The 27165-nt window shown below is 39.6% G+C and overlaps 1 protein-coding gene, 1 long non-coding RNA gene and 1 pseudogene across 2 annotated transcripts; 1 reads left to right on the forward strand and 2 right to left on the reverse strand.

Annotated features, from left to right (window-relative positions):
- Positions 1–89: 89 nt before the first annotated feature.
- Positions 90–2076, forward strand: LOC112590606 (uncharacterized). The gene is made up of 2 exons (XR_003114337.1): positions 90–738; positions 1377–2076. It is a non-coding gene; the product is annotated as an uncharacterized LOC112590606 (long non-coding RNA).
- Positions 2077–7562: 5486 nt separating this feature from the next.
- On the reverse strand, positions 7563–8803 carry LOC112590613 (putative nuclease HARBI1; the record flags this gene model as incomplete). The annotated part of the gene is made up of 3 exons (XM_025307681.1): positions 8483–8803; positions 8263–8406; positions 7563–8193 (listed from the first exon to the last, which is right to left on the reverse strand). Coding segments are annotated over exons 1-3 (1044 nt in total), but the record flags the coding sequence as incomplete, so codon positions are not given.
- Positions 8804–12939: 4136 nt separating this feature from the next.
- On the reverse strand, positions 12940–14649 carry LOC112590620 (peroxisomal (S)-2-hydroxy-acid oxidase GLO3-like; annotated as a pseudogene).
- Positions 14650–27165: the final 12516 nt, after the last annotated feature.

Below are 27165 nucleotides of genomic sequence, written 5' to 3' on the forward strand. Positions count from 1 at the left end.
ATTGCAATCGAGTAAATTAGATAATCTAAATCGTGGTTATTTTAATTGATCTGATAATAATTCTCAATCTATGGTCTAATACAAATATTATGTAACAGTTACATAGTTGAGTGAAAAATTATAATGTTAACGTAACGTAATTGTTACTTAGTATCCACTGGAATTATAATGTTAATGTAACTGATATTTAGTATCCACTGAACAATATAATCTAAGATAAGGCACTCGCGCAAGAAACATGGGAAAACTACACTGGAGCCTGGAAGACAGCTGATTGGATAGCGCGGGCCCCTTCATGGACTCTGCGATGCGCTTTATTGCCGTCATTGACATAGAGCTCTACGTCATCTCACGCATGCGCTGTAGCGTCGCAATATATTGCACCTGACAGCACTGTTTCACGTATGATGCGCATGGAGAGCATAGAAGTCGTTCCGTTTCACTCCATGTATACTTCATGCGCGCATGAAGATAGTCTCCCACCACCATGCCGCGCTATAGTGTGTAGCACATGAGAACGCATGAACTGCCTCAGCTCCCGAGGAGATGCAATCCATGCGCGATAGCCATTTAGGCGGGAAAGATTATCATCAGAAGTTTGTAAGAGTTTATGCACACTTGATTTATTTTATAATTCTGTAAAGATAAGCGGAAAAAAATTAGAAGTTTATGTCAATGATGAATTATGGACATTTAACGTCTCCAACGCTGAATTCGAAGCAGCAGCAACAACTGGCAGTAAGTTAATATCTTAGAAATTCTAGAGAAATTTTTATTATAACCTTAAACTTTATCGTTTTTTAACTTTGCTGAATTCACTCTATGGTCCCTCAGACCAACCAAAACACAAAACTGATTTTTTTTCCAAAACCGATCTATTTTCCGAAATTGTACACATAAAGATTAATGTTATTTACTATTTTTTTTGCTTTTCTATTAACAGATATCACGAACTTAAAAATGAAATTAAAAATGAAAGTTCATGTAAAAACAACTTCATATTATATTTCTATTGCGTAAAAATTACAATCTCACAAACTGTAGTCTGTGTGTCATAGAAAATAGGATGGGTTCAGAAAAGTTAAAAAACAGCAGCGTGATATTAATTCCATAGGGATTGTGTTTTTGTTTATATATGAGGCCAATTTCATTTGCCTCATCTATATAAACAGGCAGATATTTAGAATATATATATATATACATATATAATATATATATATATATACATATATAATATATATATATATATATACATATATAATATATATATATATATATATTTAGCATACTGAATTTGAATCGAAATATTATTTTGTGGAATAACACTCACTTTCTAGGATGCTCTAAGCAATTAAAATCTTATTTTACTTTGACAGATGAAGAAGTAATCAAGTTTTTAGTGGCTAAAGAAAGTGAAAGAAAAAGCATAGCAGTAATTGACGAAGAACAAGCTGATAAATCAAGACAGCCTATATCTGAAGCAAACGAAGCTAAGAAGGATTCTTTCATTTGGCCTAATAAGGCAATTCTTTTGCTTTTGGAGATTTATCGAAACAAAGAGTCTGATTTTGTGTCAGGGCTGATACGTCATAATAAAATATGGATGGATATTGCCAGTGAAATGAATAAAGCAAAGTATAATGTCACTGCTATACAATGTCAAAATAAAATGTCAGGATTGAAAAGAACATACAAAAATATATCTGACAGCAACAATAAATCAGGTAATCATGCAAGTTCTTGGGCCTTTTACTCTGTTATGGATTCAATATTTGGAAAAAAAGCCTGATAGAGGCCAGGATAGAACCTGCCAGGATAGAACCTGCATCAATAGCTAGCAGTGATGGTCCATCTAGTCCAGGATGCTCTTCATCCTCATCAGATAAGTCGTTAGAAGCAAATGAGCCGAGACCAAAAAAAGGCGGGTGGAATCAATTTTAGAATCGTTCATTGCAGAAATGAAAGAAGATAAACAGAAGGAGAAGGAGGAAAAACAACGGAGAAGAGATGAAAGAAGAGAAGAAAAGGAAAATAAGTGGAAGCAGAACAGTGAAACACGAAAAAGTAGAATGGAGTTCCACCAGTCCCTGCTTAAACTACTTGCTAAAATAGCAGAACAAAAATAAAGGCCTATTCTATAACTTATAACGATGTTATATATAATAGCACAGCTACTGCAAAAAATCTGTGCAGTGATACATAACATCATTAAAAATTACAGGATAAACCTCTTTAGGAATATTTCAAACAGTATTGTCATTCTATGCATAAAGTGCATAACTAGTCAAAATTTGATATTTTATTTTGTTTTTGTAGGTATAATTAGCGTCCATATGAATTATGCATATACCAACACATTTACATATTCTGCATGCACATATGTGGAAAATGTGTTTTGATATATGCTTAAATTCATATGGAAAAGCCTTAATGATGATATCTGTATATCTGATATAAGTTTAACGCTGTTTGATATTTCCTATATATTGACTCTTTTATTTAAAAGATTGCATATTTAATTTTTGTTTAAATTGGAATTATGAGACCCCTTTTAAGTTTATTGTTGCATTAAAAAATTAAGAATAATGATCGCATACTTATTTTTAATTTGAGCTCGACTGATTAGATTAAACTTGTTCTTATTTTATGCAGTTAGATGCTTTAGAGAATATAAGAAAAATAAATTTAATAACATATTTAGCATATTTTTTATATTACTTCCAACGTGATATTTAATTTTCATTTAAATTGGAATTATGAGACTCCTTTTAAGTTTATTATTGTATCAGAAAATTAAGAATAATGACTGCATACTTAATTTTAGTTTGAACTCGACTGATGAGATGCTTTTTGATTATTATATTAGGAAAATTAAGAGTAAGAACTGTTATGTTTGTATTCACTGTTACTTTTTTTACTGTTTATATGTTGTAAAATATCCTATATATGTGCATTAAATAACCAACACTTATTTCAGATAAATTTATTTCCTTTTTTCAGTAACACATGAGCAAAAAAAATTGTTTTTAACACATTGATCAATTGTTATAATTAAAATACATGAAATACACTAGAATATGTGGAAGTTATTTCATTTTTATCTTATATTACATCAATAAATTTTAAGTAAACATCAATAAATTTTTAATATAAATTAAATTAAAATCATTTTAATAAAGGCCCCAAACCACCTGTCCAAAGTCCAAGAAACATCTAATTATTTTCATTTATAAATCTCATTGTCAATTCATTCATGATTCTTATTCTTTTTTGGTTACCTAAATCTGTCCCTGCTACTATAACATCAGCGGCAATATTCTCAACATTGTTAAGACAAACAATAATATCAATATTGTCATTTTGTAATATGCAAATATTGTGCATTACACAGCATGCAATAATAAATTGTGATATCTTACAAGGGACATTGGCAACGCGGAAATTCAAAAAAATCTGAAACTCTGCATAATTGTAGAGCAGATATACCTAATAACAAAACAATTTTTCGTTGGTGCCCAAAAACGGTTTTAAGGGTGGAAATAACCCCTTGAACAAAGTTGATTTTTGTCTTTCTAAGCGAATATTATCGAAACTATTAAAGATATGAAAAAATGTTTTAGACAAAAGTTTTATGGTTTTAAAAGTACTTTATTATGCTATATTTAGATTTTTTTAAAATGTAAAATTGTGTATAAAATACCCCCCCTCCTTCTCTTTTTTCAAATTGTTAAAATCAATTGTCCAACCAAAATAAAGCTTATTTTATGACAAATTCAACCATATATAATAACATTATGTTTGGAAAAGGCAATATTGAAAAAAAAATTAAAAATGCTCTTATATGTATGCTACGCGTACCAAACTTAAGGATTCGCTACTTGACGATGGCATTTCTTTCTTCCTCAAATCTTCCTCATAATTGCAAACTGTAAAAGATAAGGAAGGAAGAAAATAGAAAATCTAAAAAAGCAATAAAGTTGATGTTAAGAAGTAAGTAGGAGAAAAATAGCATGATAAGGATACAGTCACTAATATTTAAAAATGTTATAAATTATAAAATTTCACGTAATAGACGTTTATTTTGCCAACATTGCGGCTACCTTTTTCATTAATTTAAACGACACGCGTAAATATAAATAAATATGTGTGTGTGTGTATGTGTGTTTTTGTACGTGCGCACGTGTGTGTACATCATGGCAACATGCAAAACACTTGTCACAAGTTTTATGACTGTGCGACCAAAATAGCACTCTTTATCAAGTACAGTGCAATCAAGGTTCATTATATTGACATATGTTATCTTCATTCATTTGCATATAAAAGCTGTCCATTTTGGAATACATTTCAGTGTTATTGAAGCAGTTATTGAAGCAGTACGTATATTATTATTGCTGTGAGAAATGTTTAATTAAAATATCCTTAAGATTTGTATCATAATGTCAGTAATAAATCCAGCTAATGTTATTAATTTGTTAATTGCGACATTTCATTTCACAAATATTGCAATAACTCCTGTTAATCATCAAGAGGTGGAACTCCATGATACAATTACTGATTTAATAAAGAGTGCTATACATCACGATATTACGATCGAACATGAGTGGGGACTTGATTTTGACGATCCATCAGAACCGCATGACGTACAATTTGTAGATGTGTACGATATTGATGCTGAAGAAGATAATTATGGAAATGAAGTTTGCACTGTGGATGATGAAGGTGGAAATGTAAACTTAAATTATAAGAAAAAGGCAATCGAATTTTGGAAGAGTGGAAAGAAAGGACATTTATCTCTTACTTCTGTACAACATCGTTTTAGAAAAGTAAAGTTTAATTAAAAAAATAAGAAGAATAATATATAGTAAAATACTTGAGGCTTTTACGGTGTACAGTGACCGGCAGTGATTCGTTCCGCGACAGAGAGAACTCTATTTCCCCTCTCGCGGAACGCATCATTGTCGGTCATTGTACATACAGCTTTGACTATAAGTATAAAGCATCCCAAAAAATTTATTTAAATTGTGTAACAAAAACATACTATATGAATATATGGAGAACATAATATAGTATACGAGTATATGGAAAAATAATATAATAAAAAAATATAATATAAGAATATGTGGAAAATAATATTTATTTTACAATATTTATTGTAATATAATATAATATTAATATAATATAAATTATAATATAAATATAATATACATAAATATAATATACACATTATATTATAAAATATTAATATAATATTTATTGTAAAGAGATTATATATTTACTATGAGTATATGCATTGATTTCTAGGAAAATACAATGAGTTAGAGATGCTTTATACTTGTGACCAAAGCTGTAAATTATATAGTTAGAGTCGCGTTGTTTTTTATTTTAAGTTTTACAATTTGATGTTTCGTGAACATTTAATTCGTATATAACTTCTTTTATTTTTGAATTCGAATTGTTTAATATTGAGATTTGTTTTCTTCTAGGTAAAATCTATTCAACAATTGCACAGATGGCAAGAACATGTAATGAGTGGGGGTTCAAATACAGACAAACTTGTAGTTATTGCTGAATATGTTCTTATAAAATTCCAAGAAGCTGTTAATAGAGGACTTATTATTCATGATATAAATCTGCGAAAATGGGCACTAGAAGCAAAGGAACAAGTGGATTTTTCTTCATTTAAAGCAGGAAATTGGTGGATATGGAATTTTAAAAAGGCACATCGTATTACATCACGTAAAATAACTGCATTTAAAACGCGGTCTTCTCATTTAACTGATCTAACTATACGTCAAAACGCTGAGGAATTTGTAAATACAGTAAAGCCACATATTAATGTAATCGGTGCTGAATCAACTTATAATGCGGACGAAAGTGGCTTTAATTTAAAAATACATGTAGGAAGAACATTAGCTAATGTAGGAGTGAAGACAGTTGGAGCTACTATCCAATCTTTATCTGCTATGACTCATAGCTACACCATTATGCCTATTATATCTGCAGATGGACATCTCCTTTCGCCTTTGTATATAGTATTAAAAGAATCTACTGGTGTTTTTGGACCACAAGTAGAACAAACTCTTTTTAGACCAGTGAATATTTACATTGCGGCTTCAAAATCAGGGAAATTGACAACTGAACATTTCAAAAATTGGTTCCAAGAAGTGTATCTACCAAACACTGGAGAGAAAAGTATACTACTGCTTGATTCATGGACATTGCCCGAACCAATTGGAAGAACTTGTACCAAAAGACAGACATGTAAATATTCTAACAATACCAAAAAAAAACAACTGCTTTTATACAGCCATTAGATGTTTTTGGTTTCAGAATCTGGAAAAATTTTGTTCGAAGCTTTTCTGATAGTGTTATTATAAATAATTGTGACATAAATTTACATTTACATTTAAATAACATAATAAAATTGCAATCTTTAACACACAATCAACTGTCTTCTCCAAGATTTCGAAATTTATTTAGATATAGCTGGTATAAAAGTGGTTATTTATCAACACGGCCTGAAAAATTTCATAATCCAATCGATTATTGTTATTTTAAAGAAGAAAAACGTATACCAAAATGTAGCATTTGTGGTAAAATGGCTTTTATACGTTGTGCATGGTGCAAGCAATATTTTTGTTTTGAACATTTCTTTGAGCAATATCATTATTGTAATAATTATATAGAATAAATAATATTTTACTGTCCTCAATTCCTGTAAAATTTGTATATATTATAATCCATACCAAAATATAAGATATCTTTCACTCGAATATCTATATCGACTACTTAATTAATAAAACCTATATACTGAATGAAGCAAAACACATACACACAAATGTACACTGAATAAATTTATAAATTATATTTTTCATTATTAAATCCGTGTGTGTTCTCCTTTTTTCTTCATATCATTCATTTCCTTATTTGTTCTTTACAATTGAATTTAAAAGATTATCTATATTAAGGTTATATACACTCTCTCTGCGTCCTCCTTATCATGCTGTTCTTCTTCAACTTACTTCTTAACATCAACTTTATTCTTTTCTTAGATTACCTGTTTTTATTCCTTCCTTACCTTTTACAGTCAGTAATTATGAGGGAGAAAGAAATGCCATCGTCAAGCAGCGAACCCATAAGTTTGGTACGCGTAGCATATATATAAAAGCATTTTTAATTTTTTTTTCAATATTGCCTTTTCCAAATATAATGTTATTATATATGGTTGAATTTGTCATAAAATAAGCTTTATTTTGGTTGGACAATTGATTTTAACAATTTGAAAAAAGAAAAGGAGGGGGGTATTTTATACACAATTTTACATTTTTAAAAAATCTAAATATAGCATAATAAAGTACTTTTAAAACCATAAAACTTTTGTCTAAAACATTTTTTCATATCTTTAATAGTTTCGATAATATTCGCTTAGAAAGACAAAAATCAACTTTGTTCAAGGGGTTGTTTCCACCCTTAAAACCGTTTTTGGGCACCAACGAAAAATTGTTTTGTTATTAGGTATATCTGCTCTACAATTATGCAGAGTTTCAGATTTTTTTGAATTTCCGCGTTGCCGAATGTCCCTTGTTAGTCATATTAGTAAGAGGCAAACAGTCAAGCAAAACTCGAAATCTCATTTTCAAAAGTCCAAAAGCTCTTTCAATGGCCATGATGCGAGTAGATGATAAGCAATAATTAAAGTTTTTTTGTCTTGCAATGAGATGTCTGTTATCTCTAAATGGCACTATGACATGTGGATGAATTGAATATGCTGCATCTCCTAAAAGATGAGAATCGAAGGGAAAATAATTATGTGGCTGTTGGATAAAGTCAGTTAGAGGAGAGTTTCTAAAAACTCGTGCATCATGCACAGATCCTGCATGCCCAGCATAGCAATGAGTAAATAAACTTCGAGCATTACACACAGCTTGTAGATGAATAGCGGGATAATTTTTTCTACAGACATAAGAAGCTGCATCTTTTTGAGGACTATGTATCTGTATAAATGAGCCATCAATAGCCCCAATAACGCCTGGAAAACTTTTCACTTTTTTAAATGCTTCCATGGTATCGATAGCCTCTTCTTCTCTTGGCCATTTAATAAAATGTGGTGCTAGACAATGGAGAGTATGAGTTACCCGTCTCACAGCGCGCAGTGCAGTGGCCTTTCCCACACCAAACTTGACGCACACAGATCTGTATACAGAATGATATGATTATAGTTGCAATATTATGCTGTTTCTTTCAATAGTTTCAAATACATACCGATATGAATCTGGAGTAGCCATGTACCATAATGTTATTAAAAGTTGCTTTTCTGCAGATCTTTGTTTCCTTCCACGAGCATTTGTGGCATTCAAAGGTGCTCTCAAAAGCCTCAGAATTATTTGAAATGTCTCTGGAAACACTCTACATACTACATGAAATGAAATATATGACAGACCTGCATTTATTAATCATTGACGAGAAATACATTTGTACAAACCTAAAATGTTCCTTAAAAGTTATTTTTGAATATCCTGGAATAACTCGTTCCACATAATCGTTTACTTTTTCGACTTGACGAGTTTGACCGTGCGTCTTATTCGCCATTAACATGACATATAAGGTACGCATGTCAATTTCCTCGTCATTAAAATCATCTTTATTGTCATTGGAATCACTGCTGGATGATAAAGAAATTTCGTCATAATCTTCGTCAATCTGACTGCAGATAATAGAAGACACAACAACGAGTAACTTCTTATCCGCCATGTCTGTTTACAAACAGTCCAAAGATCGCATAGGTCCGTTCCGTTTTTCTATGCGCATTAAGAGTAATGGTAAAAACGGAACGAGCCAATGTGCTCATATGATGCGCTGCTGTCGATGCGATCCATGCGTGAAACGGAACGCACCCAATGTCAAATAGAATAAATAAATTGTAAGTAAAAAAACCTACAACTGAAACTGTCGTTAAGGGTCTACAGGAGCCATATTAGAGATCTCTCGCGGAGACCCGCGAACTAGGCAAAATTATATTGCAAATTATGAACAAAATACGAAGAGAATCACCTGTTATGATATTTGCAATCAGGAGAAACGTCCGCAGGGTAGTACAGAGCGCTTTTTTGGAAAAAAGTCGAAATAAAAATCGATTAAATAATTTGAATGAACGTTCATCCCGCGGTGCAGCACGAACCTATATTTTCATTTATTACAAATTTTCAAGAACCTAAATGCAAAATCGGGCTCTGTACGACCCTAGATATTAATATAAGGAAGATGTCCATGTACGTCTGATAAGAAAATATGACGTATACGTGGCAAAATTTGTAAGTGTAGATAACACGGAAAGTGTAGCCCAGTTGCGCTATAGTGCAGTCTATATGACCTAACCTTCCTGCCTTGCGTTCGCGCGAGCAATGCATTAGTATTAGCGTATATATGAGCAGTGCATAAGTATTGCCGTGTATGTGTATCAATACCTTCCAGCTTCCACTTTAAAACATAAGATATTTTGCCACGTTGACGATATATGTAACCATTAAATTGATATGGAATATTCCTTGAACTATTATGGAGGTCCCTACAGAGCCAAATTTTGCAATCCGGCCGTCAAAAATTTATCATACATTAATAAAGCATCCGCCGTATCAACCGCTGCGAGTCACTCGAAATATCATTTTACGAGATGCAATATTTCGTCTCTTTGACGATACGTATTATTACCAAATTGTTGCAGCATCTTCTTCGTACTATTTCCGAGATCGATACAAAGCCAGATTTTGCAATCCGGTCGTCAAAAATTTATAATATATAAATAAAGCTATCCGTCGTACCAGGCGTTGGAGCGAATCAGTCGAGAAATCATTGTAGGTGATGCAAAATTTCACCTCGTTGACGATATATTTAACCGCCAAATTGTTATAGCATCTTCTTTGAACTAACCCCGAGAAACCTACAGAGCCAGATTTTGCAGTCAGGCCGTGAAAAATGTACCATAAATAAATAAAGATGTATGAAGCATCGGAGCGGATCACGTACAATACCATTTTACAAGAAGAGATCCGCCTTGTTGGCGATATATATAACCGCCAAATTTATATGGAATATTCCTTGAACTATTATCGAAGTCCCTACAGAGCCAGATTTTGCAATCCAGCCATTAAAAATTTATAATATTTTAATAAAGCGAACGTCGTACGAAACATCGCAGCGAGTCTCGCGAAATACCATACAAGAAAAGATATTTTGCCTTGTTGCACTCATATATTACCACCAAATTGTTACAACATATTTCTCGATCTATTTCCGAGGTCTCTACGATGCCATATTTCGCAATCAGGCTATCTAACTTTTATCATAAATAAATAAAGATGCACCAAGCGTCAAGGCGGATGACGCGAATATATTTTCACAAGAAGATATTCCGCTTCGTTGACGATATATGTAACCGCCAAATTGATATGGAATATTCCGTGAACTATTATCGAGGTCCCTATACAGGACTAGATTTTGCAATCTGGCCGTCCAAAGTTTATAAAAAATAAATGAGTCCGCCGTACCAAGCATCGCAGCGAATCACTTCAAAAATTATTTTACGAGATGCAAAATTTCGCCTCGTTAACGATACGTATAATTGCTAAACTGTTATAGCATTTTCCTTGAACTATCCCTGAGGACCTTACACAGTCAGATTATGCAATCCGGCCGTCCAAAATTTATAATATATATAAATAAAGCATCAGCCGTACCAGGAGTTGCAGTGAGTCAGGTGGAACACCATTTTACAAGAAGCAATATTTTGCCTTGTTGACGTAATATGACCATGAACTTGTGTTAGCTTTTCCTACAACTATTCCCGAGATCTCTACAGAGTTAGATTTTACAAACAGGCCGTCAACAATTTATACATAATTATTATACATAATTAAAGCGTCAGCTGTACCAAATATCGCAGCGAATCAGGCGGAATACAATTTTACAAGAACAAATATATTGCCTCGTTGACAATATACAGGGTGTCCTATTTAACCTGACAAATCGTAATATCTGGAAAACTACATGTCGGATAAAAAAAAATGAGTAATAAAATTTGTTCGTCTCGAAGGGGGACATCTAATGATATCAAATTCGACCTCCCACCCCACTCCCGGGGTGTGGGGGTGGGGGGCAACTTTGAAATCTTAAATGGGAACCCCCATTTTTTATTGCAGATTCGAATTCTGCACCACAAAATACGTAAGTTTCGTCCGAAACTTTTTTTTGATTCATGATAGATGGCACTGTAATCGCAAAAAATTAGATTTTCTGCAATTCTCCAGAAATAATCATTGGATTGAAAAATAAAAAAATACCTGTTCAATATTTTTAAAAACATTTTTAAAAAACATAATAACAGTTATTCCCCCCCATCCCCTCGGGGTAGAGTGGGTGGTAACGTTCAAATCTCAAATGAGAACCCACATTTTTCATTGCAGAATTAGATTTTACGTGAAGTTTTTATGGAAACAATTTTTTTCATTCGTTGAATTTTTCCGAGGAACTACTTTTAGCGTTACCCAGGAACAACGACGAGGACGTAGTAGCTTTCTGTTCCCTTCGGGGTGCTTGTTTTAGGTGAGTCCCCTCGCCTCTCACCATCGGGGTGATTTTGCATAATTAATTTGTTAGTGGCATCTCTCCATCGTCCGCGCCCACAGAACTTAATAGACGATCTATATTAGACATTTACCTTTCTAATCAGAAGAGGTGCTTAATCAATTTTTGAAGAGTGTTCCATGCCACTATCATTCTCTTCTGACTTTGCATCATGGATTATGTAACTGTGCAAGAAAAAATTGAAATGATTTTCATTTATGGCGAATGTAGGAGAAATTTTGACGATGCTGTCAATTTGTATGCTGAGCGTTTTCCTGAAAGAGTATGATTACGTTCTTCTTTCGTTAGAGTTGTTACACAGTTTTGTACTGATGAAAGTGTACAACTGAAGAAAAGAACGCGTAGAACTACTGTTTGTGAAGAAAATAATCAAATATCAGTACTAGCTGCAGTGTCCACATGCGAGCGTCCGAGAAATTTGTATAGTCGCATAAAAACTTCACGTAAAATCTAATTCTGCAATGAAAAATGTGGGTTCTCATTTGAGATTTGAACGTTACCACCCACTCTACCCCGAGGGGATGGGGGGGAATAACTGTTATTGTTTTTTAAAAATATTTTTAAAAATATTGAACAGGTATTTTTTTATTTTTCAATCCAATGATCATTTCTGGAGAATTGCAGAAAATCTAATTTTTTGCGATTACAGCGCCATCTATCACGAATCAAAAAAAAAGTTTCGGACGAAACTTACGTATTTTGTGGCACAGAATTTGAATCTGTAATAAAAAAGGGGGGTTCCCATTTAAGATTTCAAAGTTGCCCCCCACCCCCACACCCCAGGAGTGGGGTGGGAGGTCGAATTTGATATCATTGGATGTCCCTCTTCGAAACGAACAAATTTCATTACCCACTTTTTTTGATCCGACATATAGTTTTCCAGATATTACGATTTGTCAGGTTAAATGGGACACCCTGTATATAACTGCCAAATTATTATGGTATCTTCCTTGAACTATCCCTGAGAACCCTACAGAGCCAGATCTTGCAATCCGGCCGCCAAAAATTTACCATACATTAATAAAGCGTCCGCTGTACCAAGCGTCGCTTTTTTTATTTTTCTTTTATTTAATAAAAGAAAACAAAATTGATTAAGATTTTTTTTGTTTTTAACTTGCAATTTTTTTGACATATATATGAGTTATATGTATATTCAATTATGGTTATAAAAGTCAACAATAGATATAAATGATATAAACACGTTGTAAACGTTACTGTATAAGTGTTTATAAGTGCACGTGGATTGATAATAGTTACTTATAAATGCTGTATTAACCGTATATTAAATAAAACTTATCTTCACAGGCGAGAATAATAAGATTCGTGAATCACCATATCTGATATAACATCCTTTACAGATGCATATCCTGGAAAAAGATATTAAATTATCAAGCAATTAATTAAACAGATGTTAATATGGATAATTAATGTTTGCTGTAACTTGCCAGTTAATGCAAAAGCTAGGTCGATCTCTTTTCGCATGAGTTCAAGAATCTCCTTGGCGCCGTTTTCACCGTTATATGCAAGTCCCACAGCATTGGTCTGCCAAAGAATACCTGAGAAATAGAACACAATTGGACAATAAAACGCGGGCAATCAAATATATGCATATTCAATATGATCGAAATATTTTTTCAAGTCGTTCGATACATTCGTACCATTTTCGCACCCAATGCCAAGGCTTTAAACACGTCGATACCCTGCGTTACTCCTCCATCCATATAGACTTCGATTTTATCTCCTACACCTCTAATTATTTCTGGCAAAGCTTCTATCTGTAAGGGTAAATTATCTCAATAACTTACATACTAATATATCCTTAGATATTAATAACAATAATGTTAAATTATTCGTTTCAAATGAACGTTTGGTACTATATTCAATATGACTTCTAAGTTGCTTTCAACACAAAAACTGGCCTGACCGTGGCTGGAACACTATCTATTTGACGAGCTCCATGATTCGACACAATAATACCGTCAGCTCCGCTTTCGACGGCCAAACATGCATCCTCGACCGTCAAAATTCCCTTGAGAATTATCGGCAACTTTGTGATTCTATAATAATAAATCAATTCTAATCAGTTCTAATCTCGATGAAACGCGATGTTAAATGTAGCGCTGTTAAGATAAGGAAAATTTAGAACATCAACGCGAATACCTTTTTATCCATTTCACATCTTTCCAAGTGAGAGACGCGTCGAACATTTCGGTGACATATTCATTCAGGCCGGAACCGGTCTTTGCAGAATTTATTCGTTGTGACAAATCGCCCTCGAAATTCGCAAATCTAAAGCAAAGCGTGATATTTGAAATTCACAAGGTTCTATCAGCCTTTTGCTCGTAAATACGAAATATACCTTAGGTGACTCGGTAACGCAAATTTATTTCTCACATCAGCTCGTCTATCGCCAAACAACGGCGCGTCGACGGTGAGAACGCTTTGAAGCCAGAATGTTCAGCGCGCCTTATTAAATTTAAAGTGACACTCCTGTCACGATAAATGTAGAGTTGGAACCAATTTATGCCATTGGGCACCGCTTCCGTCACTTCTTCAATGCTGCTCGTCGATATTGTTGACAGTATAAAGATTGTTCCTGCTGCCTGAGCGGCTGCAAACGGACAAAGTGGAAATTATTGTCCGTTGAAGCCGTCATGCGAAAGAGGACGACGTAAACATTATTGCTAAATCAATGTGATCGGGAATGCGGCCGATCCTGCATGGCGGGCAGTCTGGATTTCGCCGTCGTTCTCGCAGTCGGCGTGGTGTCCGGTCTCTCGCAGGCAAGTGCGCGGCCGTCCCGCCGGCCGCTCGCGCCTGACAAGTAGCTCCAGCCGTGGCCACTACAAGGCGCGCCACCCGACTCCGCAACCCGCGGACAAGAATCCGCCGGCCGGGTATATCACCCAGTGCAACGGGTGGCGCGACGCCTTTGCATGGCCCAACGCCGATTGTGGCAATCCCTGGTGTCTGGTTTGTGCGATTTGTAGCGCCCGTCTTTACCGACATTCTCTCTAGGTGTTTCTAGAGCAGTTTTCGTGCATAGTCGAGATTCAAACTAACGCACTCTACACTCTGCTGAGTTGACTGAGGTGCTAATATACCCTGCTGGGTTGAGGTTTTATGGTGAGAATCCACTTTAGCTTTGAGTTCGTCTCGTTGCCACGATTCAGGAGCGAACTTCTGATCGCCTCCGTGTGGAGCGAGTTAACTCTCTCTTTCCGAGCGCCCGTCGAAAACCTCGGCTGTTAGGAACGGCATTGCCGTCTCCTTGAGAGATTTGCGAACTCTCTTGCCTAGTATCCGTCTAGGATCTTGGTGCGTTCAGAAGCGACAAGGTCGCTTCTTCGAGAACTCTGAGCTTTCTGCCCAAGCGTCTTCAAGGCCTTGACTAGTCACCCCGGAGCAACTGAGTCATCTCTCGGGCGACACGAGCTCAGCGCGTTCTTTAGTGCCTCTCCACGCTTCTCAGGAACGTGGAAGCTGGCAGGCCGTTTAGTCCGGAAGGGCAGGCCATCCGAAACGACGGAGGTCGTTTCACTTTTGTTACGCGGGTTTTCGGCCAAGATTTACGACTCGAACAGGCCGTACAAGACCTGAGCCTATTACCATCCTCAACTCCGATCCTTCTGATAAGGGTGTTTCCGGCATCCGCTTATCTCCGCTTCGGGAGCGGAGTCGCAAACAAAACGCGATATTTATTGGTAAAGGCGGCGATTATTTCGCGACACTCGCGAGAGAGAAGAGAAAGAGAGAGAGAGAATCTCTTCGCGCCTAATCGGATTATTAGATTCCACTGGGCCGTCAGTCGGATCCACAGGACCACAGGACAACGGGCGTGCACGTCTGGTTACGCGGATCCCGTTTAGTATTACCGCCGTTTCGCGAGTCGGCAAACGGCGAATTAATACGCCAGCTCTCTCTACCTACGATGCGTACCTAAGTGATTTATTTATATAAATATATATAAATTAGTATTTATATAAATATATATAAATTAGTTTAGGTCTTAATATATATATATACATATATATACATATATTTATTTATATACAAGATATATATATATATTGTATATCGCGACTTGCGCGCGCGCGGCCAAAAATCCTCCCCATCTCCCTTTCCTCCCGCCACATTGAGCTTGCGCGACAGAAATCCTGAGACAGCGTTTCGCTTCTGTACTACATCGGTGCGAGGCGGCGATCACACAGATTTCACTATGAAACCGTTGTAAATGTGCTCAGTTACGTCTGTATATATTTATTATGTGTGAACTGTATCGAAGAGTATTTGGGGAAAAATTAAATAAACAATTCGCCTCTCTTTACATCCGTCGCTACTATACAATCGTCGTGAACGCGCAACGGTATCGAAATCACTGGGATAATAACTTATTTCATTCTTTTCTCTTTTGTTTCCGGAATCTTCAAGCAGCGCAAATATCGTGTCCACACGCTGCAAATACTATAAAATATAAAATATAACATTATAAAAACGAGATTTCTCAAGACGAGATTCCATGGGGATTCTCTCACGGATCGCGTCGCTTCGTGTCCGACGATGCAACGCCATCAGCTATGTCACCTGCGACATCAGGATTCAACTGAAATGACAGTTGAGAGTTCAACTGAAATGAGACTGAAATGAATACAGTTACATTGATAATTAACAATAATGCATTGATAACTCTGCGCAGTAATTAATAATACGAGACCCCTCGGTGCCAAGTAAGACTGGTAGTTCAATTTTTGTGTTTTAGTTAATGTTCTGCGTCTGCAATTTGCGTCTTGTGACTTACGATTTATGCAGACTGGGCATTACAGATGCAACTTTATTAGGAGTTGAGGTTCTTTATATATGCTAGTGACTTATAACTAGACTTATATTATTCAAGATATCTTAGTTATTCGTGTTATTAATTACTACGCGACCCAATTCGAAGCGAACAACTCACCATTAGATTCAGCAACTAGAGTTTATCTCCTGGAGGAGTTTTTCTCCTTATGGCCACTTTCCTTGTCGGAGAACATCTGGATGAATAGATTTGAAGTATTCATCAAAATCGGCCAGAAAATTGAATCATGCAGAATCACGCAAGACGTGTATGAAGACGAAACTTACCGTTTTGCGTCTCATGCCACTCTTAGGATTATCGACGAAGCTGATGGTTCTACTTTTAAGTACTTTGACATTCGTTCCGTTACTATCCGACACGTCCGGCCTGTCTAAGGAGATCTTTTTGGGCGTGACGTTCCTGCCTTTGAGCGGTGTGAGGAAGTCTACGGACTGAGTTTCCCGACAACTCTGTGCATTTTCACTTGTCTGACTCTTCGAGCTTCCCACGAGCAACTTCATTGTCGAAACTGGACTGTCGTCCACCTGAAGCTTCGATATTCTTATACTCAGACTCTTCGTCGCCGACCTACTCGGTTTCACGACTGTATCCGGTCCAGGTGTCCGATTGGCGTGCTGTATCGTGTCATTCAACAGCGTCGACTTGTTGGACAGTTGGCTTATCTTCAACTTCCTGCTCTTCTTCGCGACGATTTCCTTACGGGACTCTGCGGGTTTCGCAGAGTCTCCTTCTCCCGCCAACGAGCGGCGCGGAGCCTCTCGAGTCTCGCGAAGCGCGAGTCGCAATCCTTCACTTCGATGTATATCAAGTCCCAAAAGCCCTGTAGGTCCGTGCAGTTGATCGGCAAATTAGAGCTGCCTGTTTCACACTTCGTCAGCAAGTCGCGGAATTGTTGGAACTTTTCGTTGATCAGCAGACTCGTCTGCCCGATCTCCTGGTTGATGAGCTGCTAGGCCTCCTCCGTGGTGTTGTCCTGCGACTGGACCTCTGTCCATCGCTAGCAGAGTTGTTGTACCGTGCAGCACTTCAAGCAGCAGTTGCAGCCTTTCCGTTTCCAGCTGCAACTGCTGTTTGAAGTACTGCACGGTGTGCTTCTGCTCCTCCGTTAGGACGTCGGCAGGCTGCATGTCCCGCGACTGCGATAAGTCGGCCGACCCTGAACACTGATCGTTACTAGGACTGGCCTTTTTTTTTTTTTGGTCACGCAGGGGAAATCCATCATGGATACCCTCTCCCCTTGGGGGGAAGGGGGTTATGTCGGACTCTTACCGACTAAAACCCCTGCGGGATGTCTACCTGTCGGACCGTGAGGAGGGGAGTCGGGGGAACTACTCCCGTATTCCCTCCCCAACCCCCTGGCCCCAGGGCTCCTTTCCGGGAGCCCCTCGCCACCTGTGTACCGCGCCCTGTTCCACGAAGGGAATCCAGGGCGCGGTCCCCGACGAGGGTTACCCCCGCCGGTTGGCCTTCTGGTGTCTCCTGTCAAGGAGGGAGAGGACATCCGCCCTCCCTCCTTACCCCCCCTCCCTGCTAGTCAGGGAGGATAGGATTTGTAGGGGAGCGGGCCCGGCCCCAACCGGGGCACCGCTCCCCCCTGTCCCTACTTGTCCGGTCGCTCGGGGGGGAAGGTGGGGAAGGCGTCTCGCCGCCCCCTACTCCCCCCTTGCGACCGGTGGCGGGCCCGGGGCGGCCGAGGGGACTCCCTACCCTCGCGGGTCTGTGAGCCTCCCTCGGCCGGCGCTGCCCCGGGCTCGCTGTCGCGTCCCTCGTCCCCCTGGGGGCGTTGTTCGCCCGGGAGCTGCTCCCCGCAGCCCCGGTACTGTCTTCGCCCCCACTCGGCGGTCTCCTTCTAGGACATTACTGTCTCACAGAAGGAGAGCGCCGCTGTCCACGCCTCCTCGCTCCCACACATGGCTTTGACCATGTGCGGGAGCGAGAGCTCCCCCTCTCGGCATTCCACCGCCCCGCAGAGGACACGGCGCTCCCCGGCCCATGCTGGGCACGCGACCAGGGTGTGGTGCGCCGTGTCCTCCGCCGCGGGGCAGTGGTGGCATCGAGTGGTGAGCTCCTTCCTTATCCGGCACAGGTACCGACCGAAGCACCCGTGCCCGGTCAGTACCTGCGCCAGACGGAAGGATAGTCCACGTCCCCTCCTGCCTGTCAATTCGGACAGGCAGGGGCGGACAGCCGCTGCCGTCGCTGGCCCGGGACCCCGGGGGTCGGACAATAAGTCCTCCCACCTCTCCCGGGTCCGGGCCTCGACTTGGAGCTTCAGACCCCTTAGGGCCCTGGCCGACATTCTTCCCTCTCTGTGAAGCCCCTTTACTCTCCAGTAAAGGAGATACCGCTCCTCGGCTAGGAGCTCCACAGGGGGGACGCCGGCCAGGGTGGTCGCCGCCATGTACGACACGGTCCGGTACCCCCGAATCGCCCTGATAAGCACGGGCCTCAGGGCCTGCCGCAGTGCGTACTTGCCTCTGCGGCAGGCCCCCAGCTGTGGCGCCCAGATGGGCGCCCCGTACAGGGCGATCGAGAGCACCGCCGTGACGTACAGGCGGCGAGCCCTCCATCCTGGGCCCCCTTGGATGCGCGTCAGGCTGGCCACCGCCAGATCTGCCTTGCGCACCCTGGGGGCCAGTTCCCCAAAGTGGGGTCCGAAGCTCCACCGGCTGTCCAGCGTCAGGCCGAGATATCTCATCGTCGGCCCGACGCGGACGTGGACTCCATCTACGAGTACCCGGGTCCCTGGCGGCACCCTCCGACCCCGGCCGTGAAAGAACACGGCCTGGGTCTTTTGGGGCGCCACCTTGAGACCCAGGTCTCTGATGGTACTCACCACCGACACCAGTGCCGTCTCCGCTAGGAGGCGGGCTTCCCCCCAGCTCTCCCCCCCGGCTACCACTAACGTGTCGTCCGCATAGCAGACGACGTGGCAACCGGGGGGACTAGGACTGGCCTCTTGTTCTCCTCGGACATCGTCTTTAACAACATCGGTAGACACTGGAAGCGTACCTTTCGCGTTGTCTTTCTGCACAACTGTCACGATGAAAGGAGTGAATGAAGACACTTGGGATGATTGGTGTGACTCCGTGTTGCTCGTGTCGTGCGACCATGAACTCTTCGTGAGACTCGACTGCTTCTCCCTCGAGGAATCTAAGATTTTCTGTTCATCCGACGACACCTGCGACTTGATTGTTTCAATAGTAATCGAGCTGACATCAGTGTTGAGATGTCTCGTCGTTTCCTCGCACTCGAAGGTATCGCTCTTCGGGGACAACTTTATTTCCTCTATCGACGTTATTTCGAATAAAGGACCGTTAGGCGTACTCGACATAAATACATTTGTTACAGATAACTTCGATAAGTTAAATTTATAATTGGCTGGAGCTGTAGGGTCGAAAGAATGTAAACATTCGTTAGTATTGACTTTATCGGACTTGATCGTGCCATCCTTGAGAGATGTCTGCAAGTCTTTCACCGAGACCGATGTTTGTTTTATGGTTTTCGTTGCCTTTTCAGCTAGACGCTTTTGCGTGACCTTGGTGATTCCAGTTTTAACGTTAGGCTTTGCGTGAATTTGCGCTGTTGGCTTCTTGTTTATGGTTGTCGTCGCCGCGGCTGAAGTATTAATTATAGTATAAATTAAAGTATAAATTAAAGAAGAAACCGGAGAATAATAGATGCGGTGGTGGACAATTCCAACTTTAAACGGCAGTTTTTTTTCCAATTTTTGCTTTTCTAGTTTTTTTCTCCTCTGCCGCTGATGTCCGCAAGTGACCTCCTGAGTGACCTCCTGTGATCTGCATTCCTTGCGGCTGTCTTGCAATCTACGAGACCGCGAAACGGAAACCACACAAAACGGTAAGTTCGATGTCGCGATGAAGTCGCTCGTTGCGAGATTATTCACATCGAGACTCGCATGCTCTGCGATTTTGTACGCTTGTCTACACTAGGAAAAGTGTATTGTTGCATGAACCAAAAGAATTTTGTTGTAACAACAAAATAATTTGGTTAAAATATGCCCAACAAAACTGTTCAGTTCCTGTAAACAAATATCTTGTTTGATTACGGTTTGTTCGTATAGCGTAATACTTTTGTTATAGCAACCAAAAAGCTTCGTCTATATGAATTTTATTAAAAATACTATGACTTTTTCTTAATATGTAAAATCTAAATTTTAGTGCACAGAAAGACAAAATAGTATCCATTGGGCATTATTTTAGTTTATGTAAAATAATATTCCATTATTATGTAATTTTTATGGATAAAATAACTAAAATGCTTACTTTTTTATACATGAAGTCTAAGAACAAAATCATTTGGTCCAGAGAACAAAGCAGAAAAATATATTTAGTTGGGATAACTAAATATTTTGTTATATAAAACAAGATATTTGATTGCTATTAAAAAATGCCTCAACTAAACAGTTTTGTTAGAAATACTAAATTTTTTTCCTAGTACAGATCCCGTTTTCCTCGAGCTGGTTCTCTGTATGACGGTAATGCCCGCGGGGTTCGGTGCCATCGGTCGCCCACCGTCGCGCCCGGCTCGCCGCTCCGCGACGCTTCGCTCGCCGCCGCGTCGGTGCGTTACTCGGGTGAAGGAGGGAGGTTGGTGTGAAGGTTGCTTCTCTTCACAAGAAATGTGTTAACAAGTGTGGTGCGTGAGGCACCCCGTTTATTTTAAAAGAAAACGATATTTCTATTGGGTGAGTGCAAAAGTTCGTGCGGAGTTTCAATAGATGGAGTTATAAGCGTCGTAAAGTGTTGTCATTAATACTTCCATCTACATATTATATAACGTTGGAAAGGTGACGTCTTCAGCTGTTATTAAAAAAAAAATCATTTGTTTTCATACAAACTGCTTCGAGAAATATCACTTTAAAAATGAGTATCGATAAGGTGCATTTACGGCATGTTATGCTTTACGAGTTTCGGAAGGGAATAAACGTTGCCGCAGCCGTAAAAAACATTCAGGATGTTTATCAGGATGAAGCACCAGCTAAACAAACTGTGGAAAAATGGTTTGCTAAATTTCGGCGCGGAGAATTTAACCTTGAAGACGAGCCACGCTCTGGTCGACCTTCTGACATTGATGACGATGTTTTGCGTACTTTAGTGCTCAATAATCCGCGAATTTCAACAGAAGAAGTTGCTACAGCACTAAACGTTGACCGATCAACCGCTTTTCGGCGTTTAAAAAAGATGGGATTCGATTTGAAGCTCGATATATGGGTGCCCCATTTGCTGACCGAGAAGAACAAAATCAAGCGAATTTCTGCAGCCGTTTCTTTACTCGGGCGGCTCAATAACGAGTCGTTTTTGGATCGACTAGTAACGGGCGATGAGAAATGGGTCCTCTACAACAATGTTCAGCGCAAACGGACATGGAAACAATCAGGTGAGCATGGTGACGCAATGCCAAAGGCCAGTTTGCACCCGATGAAGGTGATGCTCTCTGTTTGGTGGGATTGTAAGGGCATAATCTATTTCGAGCTTCTCCCCGCTGGCGAAACGATTGATCCTAATCACTGTGTGACTTTTACTCACAAACTCCGCACGAACTTTTGCACTCACCCAATATATATATATATATATATGTACGTAGGCGGACTCGTTGGCCCGGTGTGACGTCGGCGATGCCCGTTCCTCGATGCTCGTGCTTCCTTGTTTAGTCGCAGGGATGGTCCCCTATCCGCGGGGTCAGAGAGGATGTCCCGCTGCCTCTTGGCGGTCCGAAGCCCTCGGCCACGAGTCCTGTGGAGGGTGGTTTACGTCAGTTGTTCTCTAGATAATTTGGAGATGGTTTATTCCGGGCAGTTCACCACGGTCACAGTGACGGTCGAGCACGTTCACTTCTTCACACGCCGACTGGAAAATTTAGTCTGTGGCGGTGGCTAATTGCCGCCGACACCGACGGGCGAGCACTGATAAATTCGCGAACAGATACTTCGAAATATTCTATGTCGGTGGCCCACGGCTGCCGACGCAGACGGACGAACACTCGCCGGTGTGAAGTTGGCACCTCATTTTGTAGCACCGCAAGTTTTAGCGGTAGTTCCATTGGCACTCACAATAGTTCTACAGTTCCTGATAGGTTATACCAATAGTTCTGTTGAATTAGTTAACCAAATGGCAATTTGAAAATATGAGGTGCTAACTTCCCGTAGCACCGCAACTTCCAAAAAAACCAATTTCAAGCACGAAATTTTATAGTTCTAGAATAGTTCTATAGTTCCTGATATGTTTTAGTAATAGCTCTGACTTCTAACCAATTTTAAATAATTTTTGAAACTCAGCGCCAGCACCGCATCACAAGAGTAAAGTATCAGTTTGCTGGCAGTTCCAGCCGACTTCTAGGTTTCTTTTAGTAGTTCTACAATAGTTCCAACGCTTTAGGTTGGTCCCGCCGCGGGTGCCGGCCTTTAACTATTTTTAAATAATTTTTGAATCTCAGCGCCAGCACCGCATCACAAGAGTAAAGTATGTGTCTGCTGGTAGTTCCAGTCGACTTCTGGGTTTCTTTTAGTAGTTCTACAATAGTTCCAACGCTTTAGGTTGGTCCCGCCGCGGTTGCCGGCCTTTAACTATTTTTAAATAATTTTTGAATCTCAGCGCCAGCACCGCATCACAAGAGTAAAGTATGTATCTGTTGGCAGTTCCAGCCGACTTCTGGTTTTCTTGTAGTAGTTCTACAATAGTTCCAACGCTTTAGGTTGGTCCCGCCGCGGGTCCCGCCCTTTAACTATTTTTAAATAATTTTTGAATCTCAGCGCCAGCACCGCATCACAAGAGTAAAGTATCAGTTTGCTGGCAGTTCTAGCCATGTGAGTGTACGTGTGTGTCTGTGTACGAGCGTGCGTGCGCGAGCGCACGTGTGAGTGTGTGTGTGTATGTGTGTGTGTGTGTGTGTGTGTGTGAGTGGGCGGATGTTGTTTCGCGGGCGCTTGCGCTCGTGTACGTGCCGGCGTTGGTGAATGTATATGTGTTTTATATATATTTTTGAGTCAGTTATTTATTGAAAATAATTTTTTTTTGTATTGTTTTTTCTGCTTCTTATTTATTTTTCGTTTTTATGATAATTTTATAATAATTCTGTACATGCTTATATTTAAGGTTTAATATGTATATATATAGTATATAAAAGAAACCCAGAAGTCGGCTGGAACTGCCAGCAGACACATACTTTACTCTTGTGATGCGGTGCTGGCGCTGAGATTCAAAAATTATTTTAAAATAGTTAATGGCCGGCACCCGCGGCGGGACCAACCTAAAGCGTTGGAACTATTGTAGAACTACTAAAAGAAAACCAGAAGTCGGCTGGAACTGCCAGCAGACACATACTTTACTCTTGTGATGCGGTGCTGGCGCTGAGATTCAAAAATTATTTAAAAATAGTTAAAGGCTGGCACCCGCGGCGGGACAAACCTAAAGCGTCGGAACTATTGTAGAACTACTAAAAGAAACCCGGAAGTCGCCTGGAACTACCAGCAGACACATACTTTACTCTTGTGATGCGGTGCTGGCGCTGAGATTCAAAAATTATTTAAAAATAGTTAAAGGCCGGCACCCGCGGCGGGACCAACTTAAAGCGTTGGAACTATTGTAGAACTACTACAAGAAAACCAGAAGTCGGCTGGAACTGCCAGCAGACACATACTTTACCCTTGTGATGCGGTGCTGGCGCTGAGATTCAAAAATTATTTAAATATAGTTAATGGCCGGCACCCACGGCGGGACCAACCTAAAGCGTTGGAACTATTGTAGAACTACTAAAAGAAACCCAGAAATCGGCTGGAACTGCCAGCAGACACATACTTTACTCTTGTGATGCGGTGCTGGCGCTGAGATTCAACAATTATTTAAAAATAGTTAATGGCCGGCACCCGCGGCGGGACCAACCTAAAGCGTTGGAACTATTGTAGAACTACTAAAAGAAACCTAGAAGTCGGCTGGAACTGCCAGCAGACACATACTTTACTCTTGTGATGCGGTGCTGGCGCTGAGATTCAAAAATTATTTTAAAATAGTTAATGGCCGGCACCCGCGGCGGGACCAACCTAAAGCGTTGGAACTATTGTAGAACTACTAAAAGAAAACCAGAAGTCGGCTGGAACTGCCAGCAGACACATAATTTACTCTTGTGATGCGTTGCTAGCGCTGAGATTCAAAAATTATTTAAAAATAGTTAATGGCCGGCACCCGCGGCGGGACCAACCTAAAGCGTTGGAACTATTGTAGAACTACTAAAAGAAAACCAGAAGTCGGCTGGAACTGCCAGCAGACACATACTTTACTCTTGTGATGCGGTGCTGGCACTGAGATTCAAAAATTATTTAAAAATAGTTAAAGGCCGGCACCCGCGGCGGGACCAACCTAAAGCGTTGGAACTATTGTAGAACTACTAAAAGAAACCCGGAAGTCGCCTGGAACTACCAGCAGGCACATACTTTACTCTTGTGATGCGGTGCTGGCGCTGAGTTTCAAAAATTATTTAAAATTGGTTAAAAGTCAGAGCTATTCCTAAAACATATCAGGAACTATAGAACTATTCTAGAACTATAAAATTTCGTGCTTGAAATTGGTCTTTTTGGAAGTTGCGGTGCTACGGGAAGTTAGCACCTCATATTTTCAAACCGCCATTTTGTTAATTAATTCGACAGAACTATTGGTATAACCTATCAGGAACTGTAGAACTATTGTGGGTGCCAATGGAACTATCGCTAAAACTTGCGGTGCTACAAAATGAGGTGGCAACTTCACACCGGCCCAGTAGAAGCGGAGATATCAACGGAGAATGGTTGGAAAACTTTAATCTTCGATATCTCCTAAACGGTTAGAGATACAGGCCTGGGTATGGCACCAAAATAAAGTCCTCTCAAAACCCTACATTTTCGACTACATGGACGGCTCTCTACTCCCAGTAGAAGCGGAGATATGAACGGAGAAAGGTTGGAAAATTTTATCTTCGATATCTCCTAAACGGTTAGAGATACAGGCCTGGGTCTGGCACCAAAATAAAGTCCTCTCAAAACTCTACAATTTCGCCTACATGGACGACTCTCTACTCCCAGTAGAAGCGGAGATATCAACGGAGAATAGTTGGAAAACTTTAATCTCCGATATCTCCTAAACGGTTAGAGATACAGGCCTGGGTATGGCACCAAAATAAAGTCCTCTCAAAACCCTACATTTTCGACTACATGGACGGCTCTCTACTCCCAGTAGAAGCGGAGATATCGACGGAGGAAGGCTGGATATCGACGGAGAATGGCTGGAAAACTTTAACTTTCGATATCTTCTAACCGGTTAGAGATACAGGACTGGCTCTGGTACCAAATTAAAGTCCTCTCAAAACCCTACATTTTCGACTACATGGACGACTCTCTACTCCCAGTAGAAGCGGAGATATCGACGGAGGAAGGCTGGATATCGACGGAGAATGGCTGGAAAACTTTAACCTTCGATATCTCCTAAACGGTTAGAGATACAGGCCTGGCTCTGGTATCAAATTAAAAGCCTTTCAAAACCCTACATTTTGCCGTAAATGGCGACTCTCTACTCCCAGTAGAAGCGGAGATATCAACGGAGAAAGGTTGGAAAACTTTAATCTTCGATATCTCCTAAATGGTTAGAGATACAGGCCTGGCTCTGGTACCAAATTAAAGTCCTCTCAAAACCCTACATTTTCGACTACATGGACGACTCTCTACTCCCAGTAGAAGCGGAGATATCGACGGAGGAAGGCAGGATATCGACGGAGAATGGCTGGGAAACTTTAACCTTCGATATCTCCTAAACGGTTAGAGATACAGGCCTGGCTCTAATACCAAATTGAAGTTCTTTCAAAACCCTACATTTTCGACTAANTTTTTTCGAAGATGCAAAACATTCTTTCCGAATGAATCTTTAATCTCGAATAATATTTATATTAATTCCCATACAGCACCAAAATGTTGCAGGATATTGCAGATATATTACTGAAATATTGTAACATTGCATGTGGTTGCAAAATATTCCTGTTACGTTGCTGCAATTTGCAGCAATGTTGAAATGTCTGTCCTCAGAAATATTACAATGAAACATTACAGCAATGTTGCAATGTGTGCTCTTAGAAACATTGCAGTCAAATAACATATTAACGTTATAAGGAAGGGTAGTAACCTCACATATTGCCACAGATACATGTTATGTAAGAATTATTTCAAATTTTAACAAAAAATGACTATATATAGTTATTTTTTATATGCGATGCCTATATACTTGCAATACTTATTTGTTAAAATCTAAAGTACTTTGTACATAATGTATGTATCTGTGGCAATGTGTAAAATTACTAATAATTAATTTAATAATAAATATATGAGTTATTTATTACGTATATTTATTTGAGATTGAATGCGTAAATATGTTTATATTGTAGGTACATACTTATTGCACATAACATAATGAAGAAAGACTTTCGTATTAAATATAATATAAAAGAACGTAAAAATATTTTCGCATCACAAACACAAAAGAACATAACAATAATATATAAACATAAAAATAACTTTGTATTTGACATAAAAGAACGTCAAAATATCTTCGTATGTAAGATAAAAACCAAAGAAAAACATACACATTTATGATGAAGCACAATTTTTATCTTTCGATATCGATTATTGACGG

This window comes from Harpegnathos saltator, unplaced genomic scaffold (genome assembly GCF_003227715.2).
Source record: "Harpegnathos saltator strain DR-91 unplaced genomic scaffold, Hsal_v8.6 scaffold93, whole genome shotgun sequence".
NCBI classification, from domain to species: domain Eukaryota; kingdom Metazoa; phylum Arthropoda; class Insecta; order Hymenoptera; family Formicidae; genus Harpegnathos; species Harpegnathos saltator.